Genomic DNA, 27,207 nt, shown 5'->3' with positions numbered 1-27,207 from the left:
TACTATAATTTGCGATGTGACAAAATGTAAAGGATCCTCTCACGTTATAAAAGCAGTAAGTGGATTATACATCTGATGTATTACCACCAATTCATAGTTTCTGAGCATTATAATAATTTATTTGAGCTTTGTTTTAAAAATTTTGAGTTTTAATATAATTTTTTTGAGTTTATTTAATTAAACATTAAACTCTAAAAAATTGCAATAATACTCAAAAACATTACATATAAGTTTAGTAAAATTTGAGTTTTGACGGAACATGTCGGTAGGATACTCCTGGTAAAACAAAAAAATAAATAAAAAAGAGGAGTGTACTAGTACTTGCGTTTTGCGGACTCTTTTGGGATTCTATTTTAAAACCAAGGAAAATTGCAAGAAAATTGTAGCGAGGAGAAATGGGAAGAAGACCTTGTTGTGATGAAGAAAGTGTGAAAAAAGGGTTATGGAGTCCTGAAGAAGATGAACTACTTATTAATTATATTAATCAACATGGTCATGCTAATTGGCGTTCTCTTCCCAAAAGTGCTGGTACATAATTCTCTTTTTTACCCTTGATTTCCCATTTTCCCATTGTTTCTCTTGTGTGTTTTCGGGGTGTAAACGAGTCGGTCTGAGAGCTCGACTTTGAAATGGGTTCGAGATTGCTTTTGAAATTTGATTTCAGCTCGACTCGAAACTTGTCAAGCCTTAAAAATTGAAACTTGGGTTTTTTATTACAAAAATAAAAAGCCCACCTTGAATTTTTCACTGAATATAGGATTGTCACAGAAACTGGTTTGAGACGGTATTACATATGAGACAGCGTAAATTATAAGGGCTATATAGCGGAGTATATGTGTGACCGACTCATTCAAGACTCATAATCCGGGTATTGTAAATCAATTACAGTATCTTTAGACATTTAGTTGCCAGATTTGTGTGTAAAATAGTGAATTATCTTGTGTTTTGCTAACATTTTGCATAAGTGCCATTTTTAGGCAGTTTCGGCAACAACCACTTTGTGTTGCTAGCATACAATAAGGCTGCTTACATCCAACCCCTTCGTATCCCACAATTTTTAGGAGCCCTTGAAGCAATGGAGTAACGTTGTTGTTGTTGTTGCCGCTTTAGGCGGCCGTATCTTAGTGGCTGGTGTCTTGGGTGTTAATTTTGTTACTTTGAGAATATCCTGAAATTGAGTCAGTTAACAAATCAAGGAAAACTATATTCTGTGTATGAACTCGTCCGAAGGTATGTGCCGAGGTATGTTGAAATTTTCATGATGCAGGCTAAATTAAACGGGTATGTTACGTTGGATGGACTATTGTGTCGAAATGGCACGGTCAATGCACTGATACTGAGTGGTGACTGGTGTGTGTGGTAAAAAATCAGTTACTCCTAACATATTGATCAAAACGAGTAAACAAAGTTATTTCTTACGCGAATTTGTTAGATGAGTAAACATTTTGATGAGCGCGTGTGAGAGTTTGGAGTTGTGTTTCCCCTCCTTTTCACTCCGAAATTCTCCATCCAAACAAAGAGCTAATCATTTTGGTGTTATTTTGTTATGACTTTGTGACTACAACTTTAGCCTACTGACATCTACTTCTTGCAGGTCTTCAGCGGTGTGGAAAGAGTTGTAGGCTTCGATGGAAAAACTATCTGAGTCCAGACATCAAACGCGGCCCTTTCACTCCTGAAGAAGAAAATCTTGTGATTCAGTTGCATACAACTCTAGGTAACAGGTTTGTATTCCTTGTTGATTCTTTTACGATTATTGACGAACCTCCCCCCTCCGATCCTCAGTTGCATACACTTCGTTACGAGTAATTCTGTCTTGGATAACGAATTTAAAATAATCTGTTTAGAAGTTTTATAAAAGGGGACTGGACTATATTATACAACTGTGAACAAAATTTTGTGTTAGATTGTCTTACCGGAAGACACGGGAGTGTTTGTCAAGCCTTTTGGGTGAGCTTTCAATGTGAAATGCTTGAAGCTCACCATGAGTAGTGAATCTACAACAAATAAGGTTCTCAGTTATGGCGAGATTGGAGTACGCAGTCTTACCTGTGTCGAACACAGAGAGGCTCAGGCTCTTTATGGGTGACAGATACTGAATACTAGGGTCATATTGTATCGAGTGACAATGCCAGAAACACACGATAAAGCTCTAAGTGTGAATACGGAAGCATAATGATTCTAAGCAATGCTAAAATGAAAACCAATTTGATATTGAAATCTCTAGGTCTGTATTGTTGTTAAGTTAGTTTCATTTTTTTTTTTGGACCATTTATAAATTATCATGTTACATGAGCTAATGTGTATTCAATGATTCAGGTGGTCAGCGATTGCTATTCAACTTCCCGGAAGAACAGACAACGAAATCAAGAATTTATGGCACGCCCGCTTGAAGAGACGGCTAGTAACCAAGGGTCTCGATACTCAAACCCATGAAGCAGCTTCCAAAGCACATGGACCGCCTTCTACGCAACATATGGCTCAGTGGGAGAGTGCCAGGCTCGAAGCAGAAGCTCGACTATCAAGGGAGTCCCTAATATATAACCCACGTGGTTCATCATCTTCTTATTCAGATGTGTTCCTCCCGCTTTGGAAATCTGAAAAGAGTAGATGCCAAAGCCCGGTTTCTGAAACATCATCTTCTACAAAATGTGCTTCTAGTTCTGTTCTAACTCAAAGAGATGAAGACATTGAGGTCAAAGCCGACTCAAAATCCCACATTCAGCTTCTAAATGCAAGATCAAACTCCTTTTCAGATCTGGTAGCCGATTCTTCAGTTTCCGAATTGCAGCTACTCTTGGATTTCTCCGAAAACAATGACATGAGCTTCTTGGAAAATGACATCTGTGATTTCTTCAACTAGCCTTCTGTTTTGAGCAATGACTAAACAACAACAACTGCTTTTTGCTACATCGCTTTTGGCTCAGCTTTTGTTTGGCGTCTTTGTCCGTGAATTAACCTTAGCTTTTCAGGTAACTAATATCCTTATTTTTGACCTCCTAATCGTCCAATGCAGTCATGTGTATAAATATTGGTCGATTCGCATTAATACTCTAATAGGATGCCTCATACCTCTGATGATCAAGCCAATCTGTGGTGGTTTTGTAGACTCAGTGATCTAGATTGAAAATTTGGAATATCTGTATATCTGGTTGAATCTTTACGTTCTACGGAACTCCTTAATTACGAAGTAGTAGTGAAAAACATGAATGTTTCTACCAAATTATTGCAGGAAAATTGGAAATCTTTGTTTCTGTACATGTCAGAAAACTGCCCTCTTGGAAATCTTTGTGTCGCTGTGTCGGCCTGTTGGGTCAGTTCGAGCTCAGTCTAGTAGTCTACAGCGTTGGGCTATTATTTGGTCATTTTGGGTATCGGTTATTCTGGAACAGTGGTTGTAGGTCGGATGATTAGCTTTTTAAGTCGGGTCATTTTTATTAAGAGCATTTCTGTTGACAAACTTGGTTGTAGAATTAGTCTTTTCGGATCAATGCTGAGTCCTTTAGGATTAGATCATTTTCGGGTTGGGGAATTTTGGATTAGATCAATATTGGTTCCTTAAAAGTCTCGGATCAGGCTATCCAGGCGGAATAAGTCGTGTCAATTCTACCGTCCTCTAAAACCGGAAATAAGTGATCTCTGTCTGAATAAATCAGAAAACAGGAACAGAAAAGGTGATCTCATTGACAAACTACAGACCTGCAGCTAATTCACTGATACCTGCTTAGATAACTGATCGACTCGATTAACCAACCTAAGTATAACTAATGTTACACTTACAAACTGCAGTATTAAATCCTGTTTTTCTGTGAATCTATATCTTCCCTGGATGAATTAGAACGACATGCAACCACAAAACTTCTTAGGAGTGTAACCCCTAGCGCGGTATTTTGTAGTCTTCTCTTCAATGATGAGCGGTTTTTTTTTGTGAAACACAACCTTTAAAAGAAACTCTTTGCGAAACACTACATTTAAAAAAAAAAAGTTCGTAAAACACAACCTTTAAAAACAAAAAAGTTGCAAAACACTACTTTTAGGCCGGAGTTGACCAAATTAATAAAAATTCGGTGATGATTCGCCATTAATTACGCTATCAATACACCAAAAAAAACAATTACTCTGTCACACATTGAAGAATCGGTGTTGACGATGACACATTCACACGTGATAAACCTTCTTCCTTGATTTTTGGCAGGGATGCCACAACGACATTTGAGAATCGGTGTTGACAATGATTCTAAACTGTCACTAAACATTGAGAAAAAAAAAGAGGGGGCTATTTAGAAAAAATGAGGTAGGGAAGTGGTGAAGTGTATGACAGGCGAGATAAAGAGGGAAAAGGCTTTTGCCGGGTGGGAATTAAGAAAGAGGGGGAAACCAAAAAGACATAAAAAGTCAAACAAACATGGTATGTGCGAGCTATTATGACACCGGAAATGAATTAAACTGACGGAATCCGGTCAAAAAGTAGTGTTTCGCAACTTTTTGGTTTTTAAAGGTCGTGTTTTACAAAAAATCTATGATGAGCATGTTCTCACCTAGACCTGTCAAACGGGTCGGGCGGGTCGACTCCCGGGTCGGGTCAGATACGTGTTGGGTTATACGGGTCACGAGTCGGGTTATGGTCAGAATACGAGTTAAAAAATAATTTGCAACGTCTTTTTTAAAGGATTTTTTTAATTAAAAAAATATTTTTTTAATTAAAAAAATATTTTTTTAAAACGTAAAACATATTTAAAATTCAAATTTTAATCATATTCAACGTTTACATTAATTATATTGACATCATTATTAAAATAATTTTTTAAATAATGATTTTATTATTAAATATTATAAAAGTTATATAAAATTGATTTTTTAGTTATGTTTGTAATTTTATGGTAATAAAAAAATAACTTTTTAACTATTTTTTCAAATATAATACTCCCTCCTATTCATTTTAACTCTCACCCTTTCCTTTTTCATCTATTCATATAACTCTCCCCTTTCCTTATTTAGTAAAGTTTTATACTTATTTTAATCACCTTACCCCACAACAATACCTCACAATACTTATACTTTATCTTATTTTAATAACTTTACCCCACAATAATACTTATTTTAATCATCTTACCCCACAATAATACCTTCCCTCTCTCCAATTACCTTACACCACCACAATACTTTACAATAAAATAATTCTCCCCTTAATTTGCGTGCCCTTTTGAAAGGGGAGAGTTAAAATGAATAGGAGGGAGTATATTAATATTAATATTTTAATAAAAAATTTTATTTACCTTTGATCCAACGGGTCGACCCGTTCGGGCCGGGTCTCGACCCTAATATAATTGGTCATTTTGGATTCGGGTCAAACGGATCGCGGGTCGAAAAAACCTGGTTTGTAACCCTAAAAAACGGGGCGGGGGAGGGGGGGGGGGGTCGGGTTTTTGGATCGGGTCGAGTTTTGACAGGTCTAGTCCATGGGTTGTAAAAATTTCAGATTTACGCAAAAAATCCGCAATATTTACTACAATTAAGTAAATACGTGACGTAAATCAAATACCGAATAGATTTAACGCTGTACAAAAAAATGAAAATTAACCAAAATAATGAAGCGATTAAGTTGTTTACGTACCGGTGATTCGTTTTCCGTCATGTTAATTAATCTTGTTGATTGTTGTTGATTTTTTTTTTTTTTTAGTTTAGTTGGTTTTTACTAGAATTTGAGAGAAAACTTGTTAGAGAGCGAAATGAGTGTAAATGTGCAAAGGACATTATCGTCTTTTGGAATGAAAACGTCGTCGATAGTTACTAAAACGTCGTCGATGAATATCAGCCCTCATATAAAATTGGGCCGGATTGTACTAGATCGAGTCAATTTAAGTTTAGGTCTTAAGTTAGGGTGTTGGGTTTGGATCGGGGTCACTTGGGTCGGGTCGGGTCAATTTTATCCGGTGTATTTATAAATGTAATGTTGTACTCCGTCTTTCTATAGAAGTCACTGGATGAAACTCTTTTATCTCTTTTACCAAGGAAAATTTTAAGAAAATTACAGTGAGGAGAAATGGGAAGAAAACCTTGTTGTGGTAAACAAGGTTTGAAGAGAGGGACATGGAGTTCTGAAGAAGATCAACTTCTTATCAATTATATTAATCAACATGGTCATGCTAATTGGCCCTCTCTTCCCAAAAAAGCTGGTATTTAATTTTTCTTTACACTTAATTTCCCCTGTTTTCTTCTTGCTTCACTTGTGTGTTTAAAATGGGTTTGAGATTGTTTTGGGAATTTGTTAAAAAATTCAGCTCGACTCGAAACTTGTCAAGCCTTAAAAATTAAAACTTTGGGTAGTTGGGTTCACTAAATAAATAAAAAAGTGCAACTTGAATTTGGCTTTATGCAATACGTCACATCGACTATGGAGTATGGGTATAGCACTATAGCTATATGGGATTGTCACAAAAACTGGGTTTGAGACGGTTTTACATATGAGACCACATAAATTTAATAATCAACACTATTGTTAAATAAGGGATTTGTAGATTTGTGTTGTTCTCATATGTGAGACCGACTCATACAAGACTCATACTGCGGGTTTTGTAAATCAATTGTCTTTGGATGGCTGTGTTGCATGTGTGACCTGCAAACTCTTTTAAGTTTAACTGATTTGTTTGTAAATCAATGTGTATTATTTTAGGTCACAATTTGAGTATTATTTATAGAAGTATGTGTCTATTATACTTCTATGTACATATTCCTAACCACAATTGACCCAATGTCAATGTGTTGCAAATAGAGTGAGATTACAAGGCCAATCAAGCAACATTTTGCATAAGTGCGTTTTTAGGCACTTATGCAAAATGTAAGGATGCTTACATCCAACCCCTCATTTTCTCGCAATTTGTGGGAGCCCTTGAAGCGTTGGAATAATGTTGTTGTTGTTGTTGTTGTTGCCATTTTTAGGCAGTATGCTAGTGGCTGGTGACTTGGGTGTTAGTTTTTGTTACTTGGAGTAATGTTATTATGTCGATATATGGCACAGTCAATGTAACCTACATGTCGTTTGTTCTTGTCAAATTAATATAGGTCATATGTGATGCTGATTAGTGAGTGTCGTAAAAAAAACCAGTTACTCCTAACATATTGATCAAAACGAGTAAACAAAGTTATTTCTTAATTCGATGAGTTAACATTTTGATGAAATTTTAACCATTTAATGAATATGGTAATTCATTTCGATGAATGCATGTGAAAGTTTGGAGTAGTTGTGTTATTTGTTATGACTTAGTGACTACAATTTAGCTTAGTGACATCTACTTCTTGCAGGTCTTCAACGGGATGGATGGAGTTGTAGGCTTCGATGGACAAACCATCTTGCTGGAGGAATGGAAAGAACACCTTGTTGTGATAAACAAGGTTTGAAGAAAGGGACATGGAGTTCTGAAGAAGATGAACTTCTTATAAATTATATTAATGAGCATGGTCATGGCAATTGGGATTCTCTTGCCAAAAATGCTGGTACTTAATTCTCTTTTCGCACTTAATTTTCTCTGTTTTCCTCTTGCGTCACTTGTGTGTTTTCGGGGTGTAAACGAGTCCATCTGAAAGCTCAAGTATGAAATGGGTTCAGAAACTTGAGCTCAGCTCGACTCGAAACTTGTCAAGCCTGAAAAATTGGAACTTGGGTTTGCTACAGAAATACAAAGCCCAACTTGAAATAGGTTTTATGCAATAAGGTCACATAGACTATGCAGTAGTCACAACTCACAAAAACTTGTTTGAGACGGTGTCACATTTCAGACCAGTTTAATTAAATATTCATTACTACTATAGTTAAATACTCGTAAGAAATTATAGATTTGTGTTCTCATATATGAAACCGACTCATACAAGATTCATTGTACGATATATAAGCATTTCGGTTTTGTAAATCTTAATATCCTTGCTTGATGTATAAATCATGTGATAAGCAAACATTTTAAGTAACAAAACATATTCAGTGATATGTTAAATCATGTGATAGAGGGAAAGGAATGGGAGAGAAGGGCGGGGGAGGGATGATGGAGTTGGTGTGTTGGATACAGTTTCCGTCCATATATTTCCTAAGTTGCAGATCATTTGATTTGCCTTGGAGGAATGAAATTGACTCCATTTCCCTCCTACCGAGTTACTAACCAACCACTAAGCTTAGAATCGTATATCCCTCCTTCTCCTTCTCCTTCTCCCTCTCCCCTCCCTCCAATGAGTCCAATCCAAACAAGACCTTCATCTTGGCCTCTTGGGATAGCTTATTGCGTTGTGGTGTTACCTTTTCTTATAATTAACAAGTGAATTTCATTTTATGATGGGGATTATATGAATTTAGGATGTGCCCACATAGTTTGGCATTTGTTCTAATTCTGTTGTGCTGAGATTAATGATTTCCCTTTGAATTGATTATTCTTTTCATTGTCAAAGCTGTATAGCTAAATTAAGGTTAAGATAATAAAGGTTGAATCTTTGATGTGCTTCTACTAAGAACATTATGTTAAATTCTGAAAGTTCGGAGCTTTTTTTGCAATTTGCATTAATCATTCTCGGATGGAGTCGCCCTTTTTGTTGTCAACATGTTATTTAGAGTTTTTGATTGCGAAAAGTTTGATTCTTCGATACACCCGCATATTTAAGCGAGCTCTGAATTCAGAAACTGATGAGCCATTAGCTTTTATGTCCGGATCATTCATCTTCTTATATTATCACTCTTTTCATACTGTTTTTGAGCTGTGAATATAATGATTGTAGACATTATTCAGTGATATGTTAATTAGACTTGGTTGTAAGTGTACTCATCCGAAGGCATGTGCCGGGGTACGTTGAAATTTCCATTATGTGGGCTAAAATAAGCGGATATGTTACGTTGAACAGAGTATTGTGTCGATATATGGAACAGTCAATGTAACATACATGTCGTTCGTTCTTGTCAAATTAACATAGGTCATATGTGAATTCTGATGAGGAGTGGTGACTGGTGAGTGTGGTAAAAACCATTTTTTGTGTTATTTTGTTATGACTTTGTGACTACAACTTAGCTTACTGACATCTACTTCTTGCAGGTCTTCAACGGTGTGGAGAGAGTTGTAGAAATCGATGGACAAACTATCTTGCAGGAGAAATAGGAAGAACACCTTGTGGTAAACAAGGTTTAAAGAAAGGGGCATGGAGTTCTGAAGAAGATGAACTTCTTATAAATTATATTAATGAACATGGTCATCGTAATTGGCGTTCTCTTCCCAAAAATGCTGGTACTTAATTCTCTTTTTTACACTTAATTTCTCCTGTTCTCCCTTGCTTCACTTGTGTGTTTTCGGGGTGTAAACGAGTCCATAGGAGAGGTCGAGTTTGAAGTGGATTCGAGATTGCTTTGGAAATTTAAGCTTAGCTCGGCTCAAGCCTGAAAAATTAAAACTTGGGTTCCAACTACAAAAATAAAAAGCGCAATGCTTTAAGCAATATGTCACGTCGACTATGGAGTATGAGTATAGCACTATAGCTATATGGGATTGTCACAAAAACTGGTTTGAGACGGTATTATATATGAGACCATGTAAATTTAATAATTCATTAAATACTATTGTTAAATAAGGGATTTATAGATTTGTGTTGTTCTCATATGGGAGACTGACTCATACAAGACTCATAGTACGATTATTGGCACTCCTGGTTTGGTTAATCAAATTTCTTTATTGTTTAGGTGTTGAAAAGCTTGGGATAAAGCCCGTTGAACAATCTCTTTATATTTTACCAAGTATTCTTGCTAGATGTGTAAATCATGTGAGACCGATTCATACAAGGCTCGTAGTATCCAAACTAATTTAAGTAACACAACATATAAACATATAGTTAACAGATTTGTGTGTAAAATAGTGAAATGTCTGGTGTTTTGCTAATTTTAGGTCACAATTTGTTATTTCTTTAACTTTTATTTCTAGAAGTATATGATGATTATACCTGTGTTGCAAATAGAGTGAGAGTACAAGGCTCCTTATCCCGCAATTTGTGGGAGCCCTTGAATCATTGAAGTAATGTTGTTGTTGTGATTGACTTGTTGTTGTTGTTGGTGTTGCCATTTTTAGGCAGTATCCTAGTGGTGGTGTTTTGGGTGTTTATTTTTGTTACTTGGTCGGGACTTGGGTGAATATCATGAATTTGAGTCAATTAGCAATTCCTGGAAAACTATATTCAGTGTATGACCTCATCGGAAGATATGTGCCACGGTATGTTTGAAATTAAATGGATATGTTACATTAGGTGGAGTATTGTGTCGATATATGGCGCAGTCAATGTAACATACATGTCTTTCGTTCTTGTCAAATTAACATAGGTCATATGTGATGAGGGGTGGTGAGTGTGGTAAAAAAAAAAACCAGTTACTCCGAACATATTGATCAAAAGCGAGTAAACAAAGTTATTTCCTACATGAATTTGTTGAATTTTTTGGTTATTTGGTGTTTATTAGCAAAGTAATTAGGGAATTAGCGTCCGTTTGAAACTATTCGGGTTTATGGTGTCCACGTCATCACTTGTATTTTTTTTCGTGTTTTTCGGTAAAGTCGCTAAGAAACTTAGCGGCTTCCCCTCTTCCCTATTTTATAAGCCATGAGAAGCCATGAAAGGGCAAAGCCGCTGAGGACCTCAGCGGTTTTGGTCTTTATTTTTTGCACTTTTAGAAAATAGGAAAGTGGACAAGCCATGAGAAGCCATGAAAGCCGCTGAGAATCTCAGCGGTTTTGGTCTTTGTTTTTTGCATTTTTAGAAAATAGGGAAGAGGAGAAGCCGCTAAGTTTCTTAGCGGCTTTACCTAAAAACACGAAAAAAATATACAAGTGATGACGTGGACACCATAAACCCAAATAGTTTCAAACGGACGCTAAATCCCCAATTATTTTGCTAATTAACACCAATTAACCAAAAAATTCGAATTTGTTCGCTGAGTTAACATTTTTCATAAATATTTTAATCATTTAATAAATTTGGTAACTCATTTTGATGAATGCTTGTGAGAGTTTGCATTAGTTGTGTTTCCCCTCCGTTTCACTCCAAAATTCTCCATCCAAACAAAGACCAAGCCGTTTTATGTTTTATGCTCTCTCTATTAGAAACAACCTCTTTGGATTAGTTGGTGTTATTTTGTTACGACTTTGTGACTACAACTTAGCTTACTGACATCTACGTCTTGCAGGTCTTCAACGGTGTGGATGGAGTTGTAGACGTCGATGGAAAAACAATCTTGCAGGAGAAATGGGAAGAAGACCTTGTTATGATAAACAAGGTTTGAAGAAAGGGGCATGGAGTTCTGAGGAAGATGAACTTCTTATAAATTATACGGAGTATTAATCAACATGGTCATGATAATTGGCGTTCTCTTCCCAAAAATGCCGGTACTTTTTCTCTTTTTACACTTTTTCCCTGTCTTTCTCTTCCTTCACTTCCCTGATATTCCTAACTACGATTGACTGTGTCTTGGGTATTCTACATTGTTCACTGATATGTTAATTAGACTTGGTCGTAACTTCGTAAGTGTACTCATCCGAAGGCATGTGGCGGGGACGTTGAAATTTCGTGATGTGGGCTAAAATAAGAGGATATGTTACGTTGGATGGAGTATTGTGTCAATATGTGGAACAGTCAATGTAGCGTACGACAGTTCTTGTCAAATTAACATAGGTTATGCTTGATAGATGAACCATCTCAACCAAAACCTTAAGGTGATGGTTGAGGCCCAACTATTATAAATATTCCTATTACGCTCCCTCACTCAAATGCCCGTTGGGCTTGAAGAGTGGTTAGTAGTGCACCGGCTCCCCCGTACCGTGTGCTGTGTTTCCACTTCGAGTTTTTGAGGAGTTTTTGAAGTTGCCAGGATTTGAACCCGTGACCTTCGGTCACACTGGCTCTGATACCATGATAGATGACTCTGATACCATGATAGATGAATCATCTCAACCAAAACCTTAAGGTGATAGTTGATGCCCAACTATTATAAATATTCCTATTAATGCTGAGTGGTAAATGCGGTAAAAAATCAATTACTCCTAATACATTCATCAAATGACTAACAAAGTTATTTCTTACATGAATTTGTTGGATGAGTAAACATTTTGATGAATATTTTGATCATTTAATGAATATGGCAACTCATTTTGATGAATGTGAATGCGCGTGAGAGTTTGGAGTTGTGTTTCCCCTCGGTTTCACTCCGAAATTCTCCATCCAAATGGAGACCTAACCATTTTCGTGTTATAAACTTTCTCTATTAGAAACAAGCTCTGTGGGGTTTGGAGTTGGTGATGATTTGTTATGACTTGAGACCACAATTCAGCTTAATGACGTCTACTTCTTGCAGGCCTTCAACGCAATGGAAACAATTGTAGGCTTCGATGGACAAATTATCTGAGGCCAGGCATCAAACGCGTCCCTTTCACTCCTGAAGAAGAAAATCTTGTGATTCAGTCTCATAAAATTCTAGGCAACAGGTTTTGTATTCCTTGTTGATTCTTTCAGAAATATTGTGATTCCTTGATTATAAAGCCAGGTGTGAATGCGGAAGGAAAATGATTCTAAGCAATGCTAAAACGAAAACTAATTTGATATAAAAATGAAGTTAGTTTTCAATTTTTTTTATTTTTTTTTTGTGATTCAGTTGGGCAGCGATTGCTATTCAACTACTCGGAAGAACAGACAACGACATCAAGAATTTATGGAACAACCACTTGAGGAAACGGCTAATAACCATGGGTCTTGATCCTCAAACCCATGAACCAACTTCCAAGCCTCATGGACCAAAACCCCCAACATCCTCTTCTACGGAGAAGCAGAAGCAGAAGCAGAAAGCAGAAGCAAAACCCCTAAGATCCTCTTCTACGAACCCAAACCCCCAAGAATTTATGGAGAGTGCCAGGCTCGAACCAGAAGCTCGGCTCTCAAGAGAGTCCCTTATATATAACCCATATGGTTCATCATACTACCCGCTTTGGGAATCTGAAAAGAGTAGATGCCAAAGCCCGGTTTCTGAAACATCATCTTCTACTAAATGTGCTTCTAGTTCTGTTCTAACTCGAAGAAATGAAGACGTTGAGGTCAAAGAGGAGTCAGAATCCCACACTCAGCTTCTAAACACAAGATCAAACTCCTCTGGTTCCGATGTGGTAGGTGATTCTTCAGTGTCTGCATTACAACTACCTTTGAATTTCCCTGAAAACAATGACACGAGCTTCCTGGAAAATGACATCTATGATTACTTGGTCTTCTGATAAAAAAAAAAACCTGTTTTTTGCGACATGACTTTTGGCTCAGCTTTTCGAGATCTGTCTACTGCAGTGGGCTATTATTCCGTCATTTTGGCTATCAGTTATTCCGATCACTGGTTTTAGGTCGCGTGATTAGGTACCGAGTCCTGTCATGTTTATTAAGAGCATTGTCGTGTTTATGTTGACAAATTTAGATGCAGAATTAGTCATTGACTCATTTCGGATCAATGCGAGTCAAGTAGGATTAGATCATTTTCGGGTTGTGGAGTTTCGGATTGGATCAATATTGGTTCCATAAAAGTCTCCAATCAGGCTTTTCCAGCCGGGTAACTCCCGTCAATGCTACCACCCCCAAATCTTAATACTTAATAGCATCCCCTTAACCGATACATCGTGCTACCGAGCCATGTCTGCACCACATGTCATCGTCTGGTCAAGTGAGCGTTCTTGTACGGTGTAAAATCTGAGTTTTGTGATAAAGTATCCGAGATTTATGTTAAAAAAAATATGAGTTTTATTAGAAAATATTGCTCTCATCCATTTACACATTAAAAACATGAACTTTGAATAAGCTCGGAGAAAATTCATATAAGTTCCGATTCTTATACTTTAATTGTACAATGCTTATGATACAATTGGATGTATAATCCTATTTATGATTCATCATACGTGGACAAAAAAATAATCACTTTACGATAAACATTGACCACCTTTTAAAATAAAGTGGCCACCTAATACCTTAGACTATGTTTATCCGAGTATCCAATTTGAGTCTTAACAACCGTAAAAAATATTACTATTTTATTTATAAGACTCGGTTCAAACTCAACTAATTTTCTAATTTATCTTTTAAGACTCAAAGACTTATTTTATCTACATGTGGGATCCACATTTTCTACTCACAATTACTATTCACGGGTTTTAAGTTGAGTTTTGAAAATCTAAGACTCAACTCAAGATAAGTCTCAAGCTCATACCACTTTATCCCAAAATTTGGCTTGAGACCATGGATAATCTTAGCCTTGTATCATAAAATGTAATTAGGAAAAATGTTTTCATCTCACGGCGATCTAAGGGTCAATGTTTTCAGTGGATAAATAAAGGAAAATGTAATAGAAAGAGATGTGTAATATAATATTGTAATAATGTGAGAGAAAATAGACAAAAAATGGAAAGAGGGAAATGGAGAGGATCTTTGCTCCATAAAATGATTACACTCATTTTTTATGTGATTGCGATGTGACAATGTATAAAAGACCGTGTCACATTGTAAAACGGTCACACACAATAATTACTCCAAAGTGAGATTTTCCTAGTAGAATTACTTCGTACTTCGTAGTAATTATTTTCCTAGTTCTGGTGAATCTATATCTTTCCCCGGTGAACTGGAATGACATACAACCACAAAACTTGGTTGGAGCGTAACCTGTAGCGCAGTATTTTGCATCCTTTTCCTCAATGATGAGCATGTTGTTGGAATTATTTGCCTCGCATCTATGTACAAGTCGATCGTTTCAAGTCATTGTAATGAGACGAGACAACTCGCAAGCAACTCAAAATCGGCTCGGTCAAAGTTCGGTCAAAGCTCGGCTCGTGTGAGCTTGGCTTGGGCTCGGTCTCGGCTTGAGAGTTTAACGAATCAAGCCGAGCGAAGTCTGGCTCGACTCGAAAAGCTCGCGAGCGACTCAAACTTGTGTGATTACATAAGATTTTGCTCATATTTTATAAAAATATTTTATCATGATTATATATTTGTATTATACATGTCAAAAGTCTCGCTGATTTGCCAAATATTTTTACATATAAACTTCGAGCCTTGTTATTGAAAATATCGAAAGCAAAAAATAAAATAATAAACAATTTTATATAGGCTCGAGCTCGCGTTAAAGCTCGCAAGCTTTATAGCGAGCACATTTTTTTCAAGCTCGAGATTGGCTCGAGTTCAATATTCTAAGTGTGCAATGTTAATTACTTTACCAAGTAATTAATATTCTAAGTGGGCTTTGTGTAGAGCCTTTTACAAAATCTCATTGAAAACGGGCACTATCCATCACAAGCTTGTAACGGATACCGTTTCCTCTTACAAAATGCTCATTGAGAGGTGAGTGGAAGTACATGGAGGGTGCCCCACCTTGTCCCCTCTCTCTTTTTGTAAGAGGTCACAAGCTTGTATCGGGAGTCCGTGACAAGCAAGACTAGCTGACAGTCTTTTTCCTAGCACGTTTCTTATTGGAGCTTTCACTTAATTTGCTTATTGCGCAAGATACACAAGTACAGGACTCCTACTCCTATTACCTTCTGCCGTTCAACATAGCAAACACTGCACAAAACTTACGGCTTGATGACTTCCTGGATAACGAATAAAGTCATTGTATAGACTAATGTATAAAGTTTAAATGTACTTCGTATATCATAAAATTTAAAAAATTTAAGGGTAACGAAAAATTTGGGGGATACACAGTAGAATATATTAAGGAAACTAATATTTAGTAATATTCTTTCCTATTGTTTTTAGTAAATACTTGTTCTCCAAGTTTATAATCTTGTAATAGTTGTACTTTCCTATTTCTCGTTAACCTAGCTAGACTCGTGTACTATAAATACATTGTATGATATTGTTAATAATATTAAGCTTTCGCACAATATTGAACGTCTCTCTTACATGGTATCGAGCCTCCGATCAAACAAATCTCTCTAAATTTTTTTTTCTTCTCTAATGGCTGGCCAAAGTTCCACGATTCCAAACTCTCACGAACCAAAAGTTCCGTTCCTCGTTCTCAATCTCTCTCAATGTGTCAAATTAACATCTCAAAACTATCGTTCTTGGTCCACCCAAATTGATGATTTTCTCATTGGGTTTGATCTCTTCAAATACGTCAATGGAACGTATCCTTGTCCTCCGGCAACCGTCACTACTGCCGAGGCAAAGGAAGCCTCGAATCCCGTACACTACACTTGGATTCGTCAAGACCGTCTTATCAAATGTGCTCTCCTTGGCACGATTGATCCTTCGATCACTCCTCTCCTTCTTCAAGCAAAGACGACATCCAATGATGTCTGGCAGACTCTCGCACAAACGTATGGCAACCCGTCTCGTGGTCATATTCTTCAAGTTAAAGATCGTCTCAAGACAATCTCAAAGGGTGACAAATCCGTCACTGATTATATGCAAGCTCTCAAGACTTGCACTGATGAACTTGCTCATCTAGGTAAGCCCATGGATGCAGAGGATATCATCGCTCAGGTAATTGAAGGTCTTCATTATGAGACTTATAAACCGGTAATTGACGCGGTACGTGCTCGTGACACTCTTATTTCTTTTGATGCTTTACATGAGAAACTGTTAAACCATGACTTAACCTATAAGCCTAGCCCACCCCCACCCGACTTACCCACCTCTGTCCATTATGCCCAAGCTTCGTACCCTCGCAAATACAATAAACCCAACACCTCAAATGGCTCCCCTGGTATCCTACCACGACCCCCCACTCCTGCATATCCCTCGTCCCCTACCTACCCTGCCCAGTCCCACAACGAATCCTCAACCCCTACCACTCCCTTCAAAGGTCGATGCCAATGGTGCAAAAACATTGGTCACTATGTCGATGTTTGCAGGGATTTCAAAAGACTCTTTCCCAATGTCCAAATTCCCCCATTCCCTCGCCGCTCTAACTCTCACCCACAAGCTCACACCGTCACTACTAATAACCCACCCAACCCGCACTCGTATCTGCTTGACAGTGGTGCCACCCACCATATTACCAGTGATCTCAACACCCTTGCTCTTCACAATCCGTATGATGGGGTCGATGATCTAATAATTGGAGACGGCTCATCTCTCGCTATTCAGAATATAGGTTCTTTCTCCTACTCTAACTCTTCTATTTCCTTACACTTTAATGATGTACTTCATGTTCCAAATATTTCTCGCAATATCATCTCCATTCCCAAGCTATGTCACGATAATAATGCCGTAGCTATCTTCTTACCATCTTCTTGTCTTGTGAAGGATCTCAAGACCGAAACCATCCTCCTACAGGGCACTAAACGAGATGGTCTCTTTGAGTGGTGTCCGCTTCCTCCTTCTCCTCAAGCCTGTCCAAGTCTTCTCCTGCCGAATTCCGTCTGGCATCACCGATTAGGCCATCCCAACTCCAAAGTTCTTAGTCTTATTAGTTCTATTGCAAATTTTTCCTTTAAGCCCTCTATGTCACATTGTCAAGCTTGCGATATCAATAAAAGTCATAAACTCCCTTTTTTTACTTCGTCTTTTACTACTACTGCACCATTACAATTAATTTTCTCGGATGTATGGACATCTCCCGTTCTCTCATATGATAAATTCAAATATTATGTTATCTTTGTGGATCATTTTACAAAATATATTTGGTTGTACCCCTTGCAAAAGAAGTCTCACACACATGCTACCTTTGTTCGTTTTCGTGCCTTAGTCGAAAAATACTTCAATACTCCAATTATTCAAGTTTTTTCTGATAATGGTGGCGAATATCTCAAACTTACTCCAACTCTAAGTTCGGATGGTATTTCACATCTCACCTCGCCTCCTCATACTCCGGAGCACAATGGCTATGCCGAACGACGACATCGCCACATCGTCGAAACTAGCCTTGCTCTTCTTACTCACGGTAATCTCCCTACTACCTTCTGGCCTCATGCTTTCACCACCGCTACCTATCTCATAAATCGTATGCCTACTCCTACTCTCAATAATGACTCTCCCTACTTCAAACTCTTTAAAATCCAACCCAATTACTCAAAACTTCGGAGCTTTGGGTGCTTATGCTACCCATGGCTTCGACCATACACCCCACATAAACTTGCCCCACGGTCCATCCCTTGCGTTTTTGTAGGCTACTCTCCGTCTCAAAGTGCTTATCATTGCTATGACCCCGTCTCTAAACGTCTCTATACATCTCGTCATGTCAAGTTTATTGAAACTACCTTCCCTTACACCTCTTTAGTCTCATCCGTTTCTCCTGACTTCTCCACACCTGATACTTGGTGTGATGTTTCCCTTCCCCTGCTGCTTTCCTCTGCTCCCTCTTCTATTGTCGAGCCTGCCATCCCTACCTCCCCTTCCTCTCCTCAGTCTCCTAACCAGCCCATCCCCTCCCCCGTCACTGATCAAACTCCCTCTGCCACACCTCAGTCTTCCCCCTCTCCTTCTCCTCCTCCTCCTCCTCCTCCTCCTCCACCCCCCCCCCCCCTCCCCCTCCCCCGCGCAATGTTGTTACCCGTCTATCTAACAACATAGTCAAACCAAATCCGAAGTATGCTAAAACCGCCTCTCTTAGTGCCTCAAATTCTCTTCCCACAACTGTTAAACAAGCTCTTCTTGATCCTCGATGACATGCTGCCATGGAAGCCGAGTTTCAAGCTCTTAAAAATAACCATACTTGGTCTCTTGTTCCCTCTCAACCACACTTCAATACAATTGGTTGCAAGTGGGTTTTTCGTGTCAAATACAAGTCGGATAATTCCATTGATAAGTTCAAAGCTCGTCTTGTGGCTAAAGGATTTCATCAACGACCGGGTCTTGATTTTACTGATACATATAGCCCTGTCGTTAAACCCGCCACTATTCGCCTCATTCTATCTCTCGCTACTGTGAATCGTTGGCCTTTACGTCATCTCGACGTGAACAACGCCTTCTTACAAGGTTCTCTTTCTGACACTGTATACATGTCCCAACCTCCCGGGTTTCAGGACCCTTCTTCTCCGTCTCACGTCTGCAAGCTTCAAAAGGCCATTTATGGCTTAAAACAGGCCCCTCGGGCTTGGTTTACTGAGCTTCGTTCCTATCTTCTCTCATATGGCTTCACAAATTCAATTTCTGATCCGTCTCTGTTCTATCTTACTCGCTCTTCTCACTCTCTTTATTTACTTGTCTATGTTGATGACATTATTGTACCAGTTCATCCCCTCCTCATCTATCTCACTTTCTAACTCACATACATTCCCGTTTTGCGTTAAAGGATCTTGGTCCCCCATCGTACTTTCTTGGTGTTGAGGTCACTCCTAATACCCATGGTCTCCTTCTTACCCAAACTAAATATATACATGACATCCTCACCCGTTATAACCTCCAGGACTGTAAACCCGCACCTACTCCCCTTACTCCATACCCGCCACTTACCGTCTCTGATGGTCCAACAATTGCCCAACACTCTGACTACCGTGCTATCCTTGGTTCCCTACAATATCTATCATTAACTCGACCTGACATTGCCTTTCCCGTTAACAAACTTTCTCAGTTTCTTCATGCTCCGAAAGAGTGTCACTGGTCTGCACTTAAGCATCTATTACGCTATCTCAAAGGTTCTCCTGATCTTGGTCTTCAATTATATGCGCACTCACCGTCTCCTCTACATGCGTTTTGTGATGCCGATTGGGGTGGGACAAGGACAATTCTGTTTTTACTATCGGTTACATTGTTTATTTGGGTCGTAATCCCATTGCTTGGGTGTCTCGCAAAGCCAGCGTACTATTGCACTATCTTCCACCTATTTGAATTCCGAGCCGTTGCCAATGTTACTGCCGAGCTTCTTTGGGTTCGGTCTTTGCTCGATGAACTTAGCGTGCCATGTCCTTCTACTCCTGTTATTTATTGTGATAACCTTGGTGCCACTCATTACTCGGAAAACCCGATTTTTCACTCTCGTATGAAGCACGTTGCACTGTCCTTTCATTTTGTCCGAGAGCATGTTCGTAATAAGACTATTCGGGTTCAACATATTCACACCAATGAGCAGCTAGCAGATGCTTTGACTAAACCATTACCGCGTCCTCGTTTCGTGTCTTTGTTATCCAAGATTGGTCTATCCTCCGAATTGTCCAACTCGACGGGGCGTATTAAGGAAACTAATATTTAGTAATATTCTTTCCTATTGTTTTTAGTAAATACTTGTTCTCCAAGTTTATAATCTTGTAATAGTTGTACTTTCCTATTTCTCGTTAACCTAGCTAGACTCGTGTACTATAAATACATTGTATGATATTGTTAATAATATTAAGCTTTCGCACAATATTGAACGTCTCTCTTACAGAATATTCCTAAATGTTGTATATATACTCCGTAAAATTATGTGATAATAGTAATTATGGTGTGCAAACCATCAATCCCGCATACGTGGACAAAAAAATAATCACCTTAAACTATGTTTATCCGAAGAACCAATTTGAGTCTTAACAACAATAAAAATATTACTATTTTATTTATAAGACTCAGTTCAAATTTAACTACTCCGTATTTTTCTAATTTATCCCCTTTAGACTCAAAGTGTTATCTTATCTAAATGTGGGATCCACATTTTCTACTCATAATTATTATTCACGGGTTTCAAGTTGAGTTTTGAAAATACAAGAGTCAACTTAAGACAAGTTTCGATCTCATACCACTTTATCCCAAATTTCCCAAAATTTGGCTTGGGACTTGTGAAAATCTGAGTTTAGACCCAATTTGAGACTATGGATAATCTTAGCCTTATTATAAAATGGTTACTATTTTTTATGTGATTGCGATGTGACAAAGTATAACAGACGGTGTTAATAAAACAGTCACACCCAATAATTATTTTCTTACTACAATTATTTGTACTTCGTAGTAATTATTTAACACAAATTCTCATTGAAGACATGACATATCCGTCACAAGCTGAAGACGGATAACATTTTACCTCACAAAGTACCCACTTTTTCTCTCTCTGCAACACTATTCATGTGGTCCCCTTTCTCCACTAACCCATTTTGTTACCATTTTATCTCACAAAATATCCGTCACAAATGATAACCCGTCACAAGAGAGACCAATTGATTATTTAAAGCTCCAAGATCGAATTTTTCCAAGGGTTTCATTCCTATTTCCTTCATTTCCCCAAGGAAAATTGCAAGAAAATTATAGTGAGGAGAAATGGGAAGAACACCTTGTGCTAAACAAGGTTTGAAGAAAGGGGGGCCATGGAGTTCTGAAGAAGATCAACTTCTTATCAATTATATTAATGAGCATGGTCACGGTAATTGGCTTTCTCTTCCCAAAAAAGCTGGTACTGAATTCTCCTTTTACACTTAATTTCACCTGTTTTCCTCTTGCTTTACTTGTGTGTTTTCTGAGACCTCGAGTTTGAAATGGGTTCGAGATTGCTTGGGAAATTTGTGTTGAGCTCCACTCGAAACTTGTCAAGCCTGAAAAATTAAAACTTGGGTAGTTGGAATTGTCACAAAAACTGGGTTTGAACCACGTGAATTTAATAATTCTCAACACTATTGTTAAATAAGGGATTTATAGATTTGTGTTGTTCTCATATGTGAGACCGACTCGTACAAGACTCGTCATACTCCGGGTTTTGTAAATCAATTATCTTTTAAGTTAACAGATTTGTGTGTAAAATAGTGAAATGTCTTGTGTATTGCTAATTTTAGGTCAAAATTTGATAAACGGTATTACGGAATAATATCGTGAACTTTGGGATATTATTACGTCTCATGTGTATCATATGTATCTTAACCATTTATGGTTATATTGTATTTAGTTCCTTTTATATAAGCTAAGCTTTAGGGAAGTAAATATTGTATTCATGCTATATAATCGTATCCTCTGTACCAGTTTGATCATCAATAAAATTCTATTCAATTTTTCCTTAATTCTATCCCTTCTTCCTTTAGTCATTCGTTTAACAAAATTTGAGTATTATTTATACAATTGACCCAATATGTTGCAAATAGAGTGATAATACAAGGCCAATCAAGCAACATCTTGCACAAGTGGCATTTTTAGGCAGGTTCGACAACCACCACTTTGTGTTGCTAGCATACCATAAGGCTGCTTTCATCCCGCAATTTGTGGGAGCCCTTGAAGCATTGAAGTAATGTTGTTGTTGCCATTTTTAGGCAGTATCCTAGTGGCTGGTGACTTGGGTGTTAATTTGTGTTACTTGGTCTGGAGAATATCATTAATTTGAGTCAATTAGCAATTCCAGGAAAACTATATTCAGTGTATGAACTCATCCCAAGACATGTGTGAGGGTATGTTTGAAATTAAACGGATATGTTACGTTGGAAGGAGTATTGTGTCGATATAGAGCACAGTCAATGTAACATACACGCTGTTCATTCTTGTCAAATTAACATAGGTCATATCTGATGCTGAGTGGTGAGTGTGGTACAAAAACCAGTTACTCCTAACATATTGATCAAAACGAGTAAACAAAGTTATTTCTCCATCCAAACAAAGAGCTAACCATTTTTTGATGAATGTGTGGGAGAGTTTGGAGTAGTTGCGTTATTTTGTTCTGACTTTGTGAGTTTGTGACTACAACTTAGCTTACTGCCATCTACTTCTTGCAGGTCTTCAACGGCGTGGAAAGAGTTGTAGAGTTCGATGGACAAACTATCTTGCAGGAGAAATGAGAAGAAGACCTTGTTGTGATAAACAATGTTTGAAGAAAGTGGCATGGAGTCCTGAGGAAGATCAACTTATTATAAATTATATTAATGAGCATGGTCATGGTAATTGGCCTTCTCTTGCCAAAAATGCCGGTACATAATTCTCCTTTTACGCTTAATTTCCCCTGTTTTCTCCTTGCTTCTCTTGTGTGTGTGTTAGGGGTGTAAACGAGTTCATTTGAGAGCTCGAGTTTAAAATGGTTTCGAGATTGATTTAGAAATTTGAACTTAGCTCGACTTGAAACTTGTCAAGCCTGCAAAATTACAAATTGGGTTCGCTACAAAAATAAAAGGCCCAAAAATGTCCCGTCGACTATGGAGTATGGAATATGGGTATAGCTACCTATATAGGATTGTCACAAAAACTGGTTTGAGACGGTATTACATATGAGACCCCGTAAATTTGATAATTCATCAACATTATAGATTTGTGTTGTTCTCGTATATGAGACCGACTCATACAAGACTCATAGTGCGATATATTGGCACTCTAATTTTCTTTATTATTTAGGTGTTGAAAGGATTGGGATAAAGCTTGAACAATCTCTTTATTAGTTTACGGAGTACCAAGTATTCTTGCTAGATGTATAAGATCATGTGATCTGCAAATTAAATTTAAGTAACACAAATATATTTGGTTAACAGATTTGTGTGTAAAATAGTGAAATGGCTTGTGTTTTTGTTTGCTAATTTTAGGTCAAACTTGGTTGTTCTTTAAGTTTTTTTTATAGAAGTACTCCCTCTGTCCGGTCATTTGTTTATCTGTTCCATTCATGGGTGTCTCATTCATTTGTTTACCTTTGTATGTTAGGAATATGTTTGACCGTTTAATTTGATCATTCACACAACCTATTGTCCACTTGTTACTCAATAACAACACCCACAAATCTTCCCCTCTCCTCCCCTTGGTTTTTGTGACAAAACCAAAGGTAAACAAATGACCGGACAGAGGAAGTATGTCTGTTATACTTCTATGTACATTATGTACATATTCCTGACCACAATTGAGCCAATGTGTTGCAACTAGATTGAGTATACAAGGCCAATCAAGCAACATTTTCCATAAGGGCCATTTTTAGGCAGAATCGGAGTATCGTAGTGGCTGGATTGTAACTTGTAAGTATATGAACTCATCCAAAGGCGTGTGCCGGGGTATGTTCAAATTTTTATGATGTGGGCTAAGGTAAGCGGATATGTTACGAGGGAAGGAGTATTGTGTCGATATATGGCACAGTCAAAGTAACACACATGTCGTTCTTGTCAAATTAACATTTTTATGAATATGGTAACTCATTTTTATGAACGCATGTGAGAGTTTGGAATTGTGTTTCCTGTCCGTTTCACTCCGAAATACTCCATCCAAACAAAGAGCTAACCATTTTTGTGTTTTATTCTCTCTCTATAAGAATCAAGTACAAACAACCTCTTTGGATTAGCTGGTACTCCTTCCGTCCTTGCCAGTAGTTCACACTTTCTTTTTTGGTTGTTTCAGTCAATAGTTTACGTTTCTGTTTTGGATATTTTTTACTCTCTACTTTATCTTTTAATAATAGTAAAAGCAATCCCCCTCTCTTTGTAACTTGGTCTTTGTGTATAAAGTAAATGTAAATATATCATTGAGACGGAGGGAGTTTTATTTTGTTATGACTTTGTGACTACAACATCTACTTCTTGCAGGTCTTCAACGGTGTGGAAATAGTTGTAAACATCGATGGATACACCATCTTGCAGGAGAAATGGGAAGAGCACATTTTTATGATAAACACGGTTTGAAGAAAGGGGCATGGAGTTCTGAAGAAGATCAACTTCTTATAAATTATATTAATCAACATGGTCATGGTAATTGGAGTTCTCTTCCCAAAAATGCTGGTACTTAATTCTCTTTTTTACACTTAATTTCCCATGTTTTCCCTTGTTTCTCGTGTGTTTTCGGGGTGTAAACGAGTCCATCTGAGACCTCAAGTTTCAAACGGGTTTGATATTGCTTTGGAAATTTGAACTCAGCTTGACTCGCAACTGTCAAGCCTGAAAAATTAAAACTTGGGTTCGCTACAAAAATCAAAAGCGCAACTTGAATTTGGCTTTATGCAGTTAGTCATGGAGACTATGAAATAGTCACAAAAACCTGTTTGTGACAGTATCATACCAGTTTAATTAAATATTCATTAATACTATAGTTAAATACTAAGAAATTATAGATTTGTGTTCTTGTATATGAGACCGACCCATACAAGACTCATTGTACGATATTATGAAATGTCTTGTGTTATGCTAATTTTAGGTCACAATGGGTTACTTTTTTAATCTTATTTATAGAAGTATGTCTAATTGTCTATTATATAGTGAAATGTCCATGTACATATTCCTAACGACGATTGACCCAATGTGTTGTAACTTGTAAGTGACACTTTTAGACTTGGTCGTACGTGTACTCATCCGAAGGCATGTGGCAGGGACGTTAAAAGTTCGTGATGTGGGTTAAAATAAGCGGATAGGTTACGTTGAACGGAGTATTGTGTCGATATGTGGAACAGTTAATGTAGCATACATGTTGTACGTTCTTGTCAAATTAACATAGGTCATGCTGAGTGGTAAATGTGGTAAAAAAATCAAATGTCTAACACAGTTATTTCTTACATGAATTTGTTGGATGAGTAAACATTTTTGATGAATATTTTGATCATTAATGAATATGGTAACTCATTTTGATGAATGCGCGTGAGAGTTTAGAGTTGTGTTTTCCCTCGGTTTCACTCCGAAATTCTCCATCCAAATGCAGAGCTAACCATTTTTGTGTTATATACTTTCTCTATTAGAAATAACCTCTGTGGGCTTTGTTATGAGTTGAGACCACAATTCAGCTTAATGATGTCTACTTCTTGCAGGCCTTCAACGGAATGGAATAAATTGTAGGCTTCGATGGAAAAACTATCTGACGCCAGGCATCAAACGCGGCCCTTTCACTCCTGAAGAAGAAAATCTTGTGTTTCAGTCGCATAAAATTCTAGGCAACAGGTTTCGTATTCCTTGTTGATTGTTTCAGAAATATTGTGATTCCTTGTTTATTATCTAAGTGTGAATGCGGAAGGAAAATGATTCTAAGCAATGCTAAAACGATAACTAATTTGATCTAAAAATAAAGTTAGTTTCATTTTTGACCATTCATCTATTACCATCATCTTACATGAACTAATGCCTATTAGTGCACTTTCCCTGAATATCGTGATTCAGGTGGGCAGCGATTGCTATTCAACTACCCGGAAGAACAGACAACGACATCAAGAATTTATGGAACATCCACTTGAAGAAACGGCTAGTAACCATGGGCCTCGATCCTCAAACCCATGAACCAATTTCCAACCCACGTGGACCAAAACCCCCAAGATCCTCTTCTACGGACCCAAACCCCCAAGAATTTATGGAGAGTGCCAGGCTCGAAGCAGAAGCTCGGCTCTCAAGGGAGTCTCTTATATATAACCCATATGGTTCATCATCCTATTATTCTGATGTGCTCCTCCCGCTTTGGGAGTCTGAAGTAGGGGAATCATTTCAGAAGGAAAATACTGAAAAGAGTAGATGCCAAAGCCCGGTTTCTGAAACATCATCTTCTACTAAATGTGCTTCTAGTTCTGTTCTAACTCAAAGAGATGAAGACGTTGAGGACTCAGAATCCCACATTCAGCTTCTAAACGCAAGATCAAACTCCTCTGGTTCCGATGTGGTAGATGATTCTTCAGTGTTCGCATTACAGCTACTCTTGGATTTCCCTGAAGACAATGACACGAGCTTCCTGGAAATTGACGTCGATGATTACTTGGTCTATCCTTCTGATTCGAGCAATGATTAAACAACAGCTATTTTTCGCGACATGACTTTTGGCTCAGCTTTTGTTTGGCGTCTTTGTCCGTGAATTAACCTTCTAAGGTAACTATTATCCTTATTTTTGACCTCCTAATCTTCCAATACAGTCATGTGTATAAATATTGGTCGATTCGCATTAATACTCTAATAGTACCTCTGATGATCTAGCCAATTTGTGGTGGTTTTGTTGGACTCGGTTATCTAGATTAGAAATTTGGAACATCTTTATACTGGTTGAATCTGTAAGTTCTAAAAGGAACTCCTTAATTGCAGAGTAGTTGTGAAAAACATGAATGTTTCTACCAAATTGTTGCAGAAAACTTGGAAATCTTTGTTTCTGTACATGTCAGAACACTACCCTCCTTGCCAAATGTTTCCTTGAACTTAGATGAAGTCTGGTCATTCCAGTAAGTCACATTGTGTTGGCTCATGTCAATATCGGTCCACTGCGGTGGTCTATTATTTGGTCATTTTGGTATCGGTTATCCCGGATCAGTCAGGTGATTAGGTTTTGAGTCATGTCATGTTTAATAAGAACATTGTCATGTTTATGCTGACAAACTTAGATGCAGAATTAGTCATTTCGGATCAATGCGAGTAATTTAGGATTAGATCATTTTCG

At 37.7% G+C, this 27,207-nt stretch overlaps 3 protein-coding genes across 4 annotated transcripts; all 3 read left to right on the top strand.

The window, feature by feature from the left end:
* Window positions 1-312: 312 nt before the first annotated feature.
* On the top strand, window positions 313-3,248 carry LOC141607134 (transcription factor MYB17-like). The gene is made up of 3 exons (XM_074426494.1): window positions 313-528; window positions 1,595-1,724; window positions 2,320-3,248. The coding sequence occupies exons 1-3, from the start codon at window positions 396-398 to the stop codon at window positions 2,861-2,863; spliced, it is 807 nt and encodes a 268-aa protein (XP_074282595.1). The 5' UTR covers window positions 313-395; the 3' UTR covers window positions 2,864-3,248.
* Window positions 3,249-6,022: 2,774 nt separating this feature from the next.
* Window positions 6,023-26,939, top strand: LOC141605126 (uncharacterized). 2 transcript variants are annotated; one of them, XM_074423783.1, is made up of 9 exons: window positions 6,023-6,176; window positions 7,303-7,494; window positions 9,069-9,257; window positions 11,195-11,284; window positions 21,221-21,295; window positions 22,626-22,817; window positions 24,402-24,593; window positions 25,610-25,739; window positions 25,956-26,939. In XM_074423783.1, the coding sequence occupies exons 1-9, from the start codon at window positions 6,044-6,046 to the stop codon at window positions 26,569-26,571; spliced, it is 1,809 nt and encodes a 602-aa protein (XP_074279884.1). In that variant the 5' UTR covers window positions 6,023-6,043; the 3' UTR covers window positions 26,572-26,939. The 2 variants fall into 2 exon arrangements, with proteins under 2 accessions (XP_074279884.1, XP_074279883.1); XM_074423782.1 differs by having other exon boundaries at window positions 6,026-6,176; window positions 21,221-21,325.
* On the top strand, window positions 12,143-13,540 carry LOC141606930 (transcription factor MYB17-like). The gene is made up of 3 exons (XM_074426316.1): window positions 12,143-12,164; window positions 12,359-12,488; window positions 12,656-13,540. The coding sequence occupies exons 1-3, from the start codon at window positions 12,143-12,145 to the stop codon at window positions 13,263-13,265; spliced, it is 762 nt and encodes a 253-aa protein (XP_074282417.1). The 3' UTR covers window positions 13,266-13,540.
* Window positions 26,940-27,207: the final 268 nt, after the last annotated feature.

Source organism: Silene latifolia, chromosome 10 (assembly GCF_048544455.1).
Source record: "Silene latifolia isolate original U9 population chromosome 10, ASM4854445v1, whole genome shotgun sequence".
Taxonomy (NCBI): Eukaryota; Viridiplantae; Streptophyta; class Magnoliopsida; order Caryophyllales; family Caryophyllaceae; genus Silene; species Silene latifolia.
Note: the sequence above shows the minus strand (reverse complement) of the source record. Positions and strands in the feature narration are given on the sequence as shown.

Excerpts from the sequence above, each read along its gene's own strand:
- LOC141607134 (XM_074426494.1), top strand. The coding sequence starts at position 396 with ATGGGAAGAAGACCTTGTTGTGATGAAGAAAGTGTGAAAAAAGGGTTA. Across the intron at positions 529-1,594 it reads TTCTCTTCCCAAAAGTGCTG|GTCTTCAGCGGTGTGGAAAG; the intron begins GTACATAATTCT and ends TACTTCTTGCAG. Across the intron at positions 1,725-2,319 it reads CATACAACTCTAGGTAACAG|GTGGTCAGCGATTGCTATTC; the intron begins GTTTGTATTCCT and ends TCAATGATTCAG.
- LOC141606930 (XM_074426316.1), top strand. The coding sequence starts at position 12,143 with ATGGCAACTCATTTTGATGAAT. Across the intron at positions 12,165-12,358 it reads GGCAACTCATTTTGATGAAT|GCCTTCAACGCAATGGAAAC; the intron begins GTGAATGCGCGT and ends TACTTCTTGCAG. Across the intron at positions 12,489-12,655 it reads CATAAAATTCTAGGCAACAG|TTGGGCAGCGATTGCTATTC; the intron begins GTTTTGTATTCC and ends TTTGTGATTCAG.
- LOC141605126 (XM_074423782.1), top strand. The coding sequence starts at position 6,044 with ATGGGAAGAAAACCTTGTTGTGGTAAACAAGGTTTGAAGAGAGGGACA. Across the intron at positions 22,818-24,401 it reads TTCTCTTGCCAAAAATGCCG|GTCTTCAACGGTGTGGAAAT; the intron begins GTACATAATTCT and ends TACTTCTTGCAG. Across the intron at positions 24,594-25,609 it reads TTCTCTTCCCAAAAATGCTG|GCCTTCAACGGAATGGAATA; the intron begins GTACTTAATTCT and ends TACTTCTTGCAG.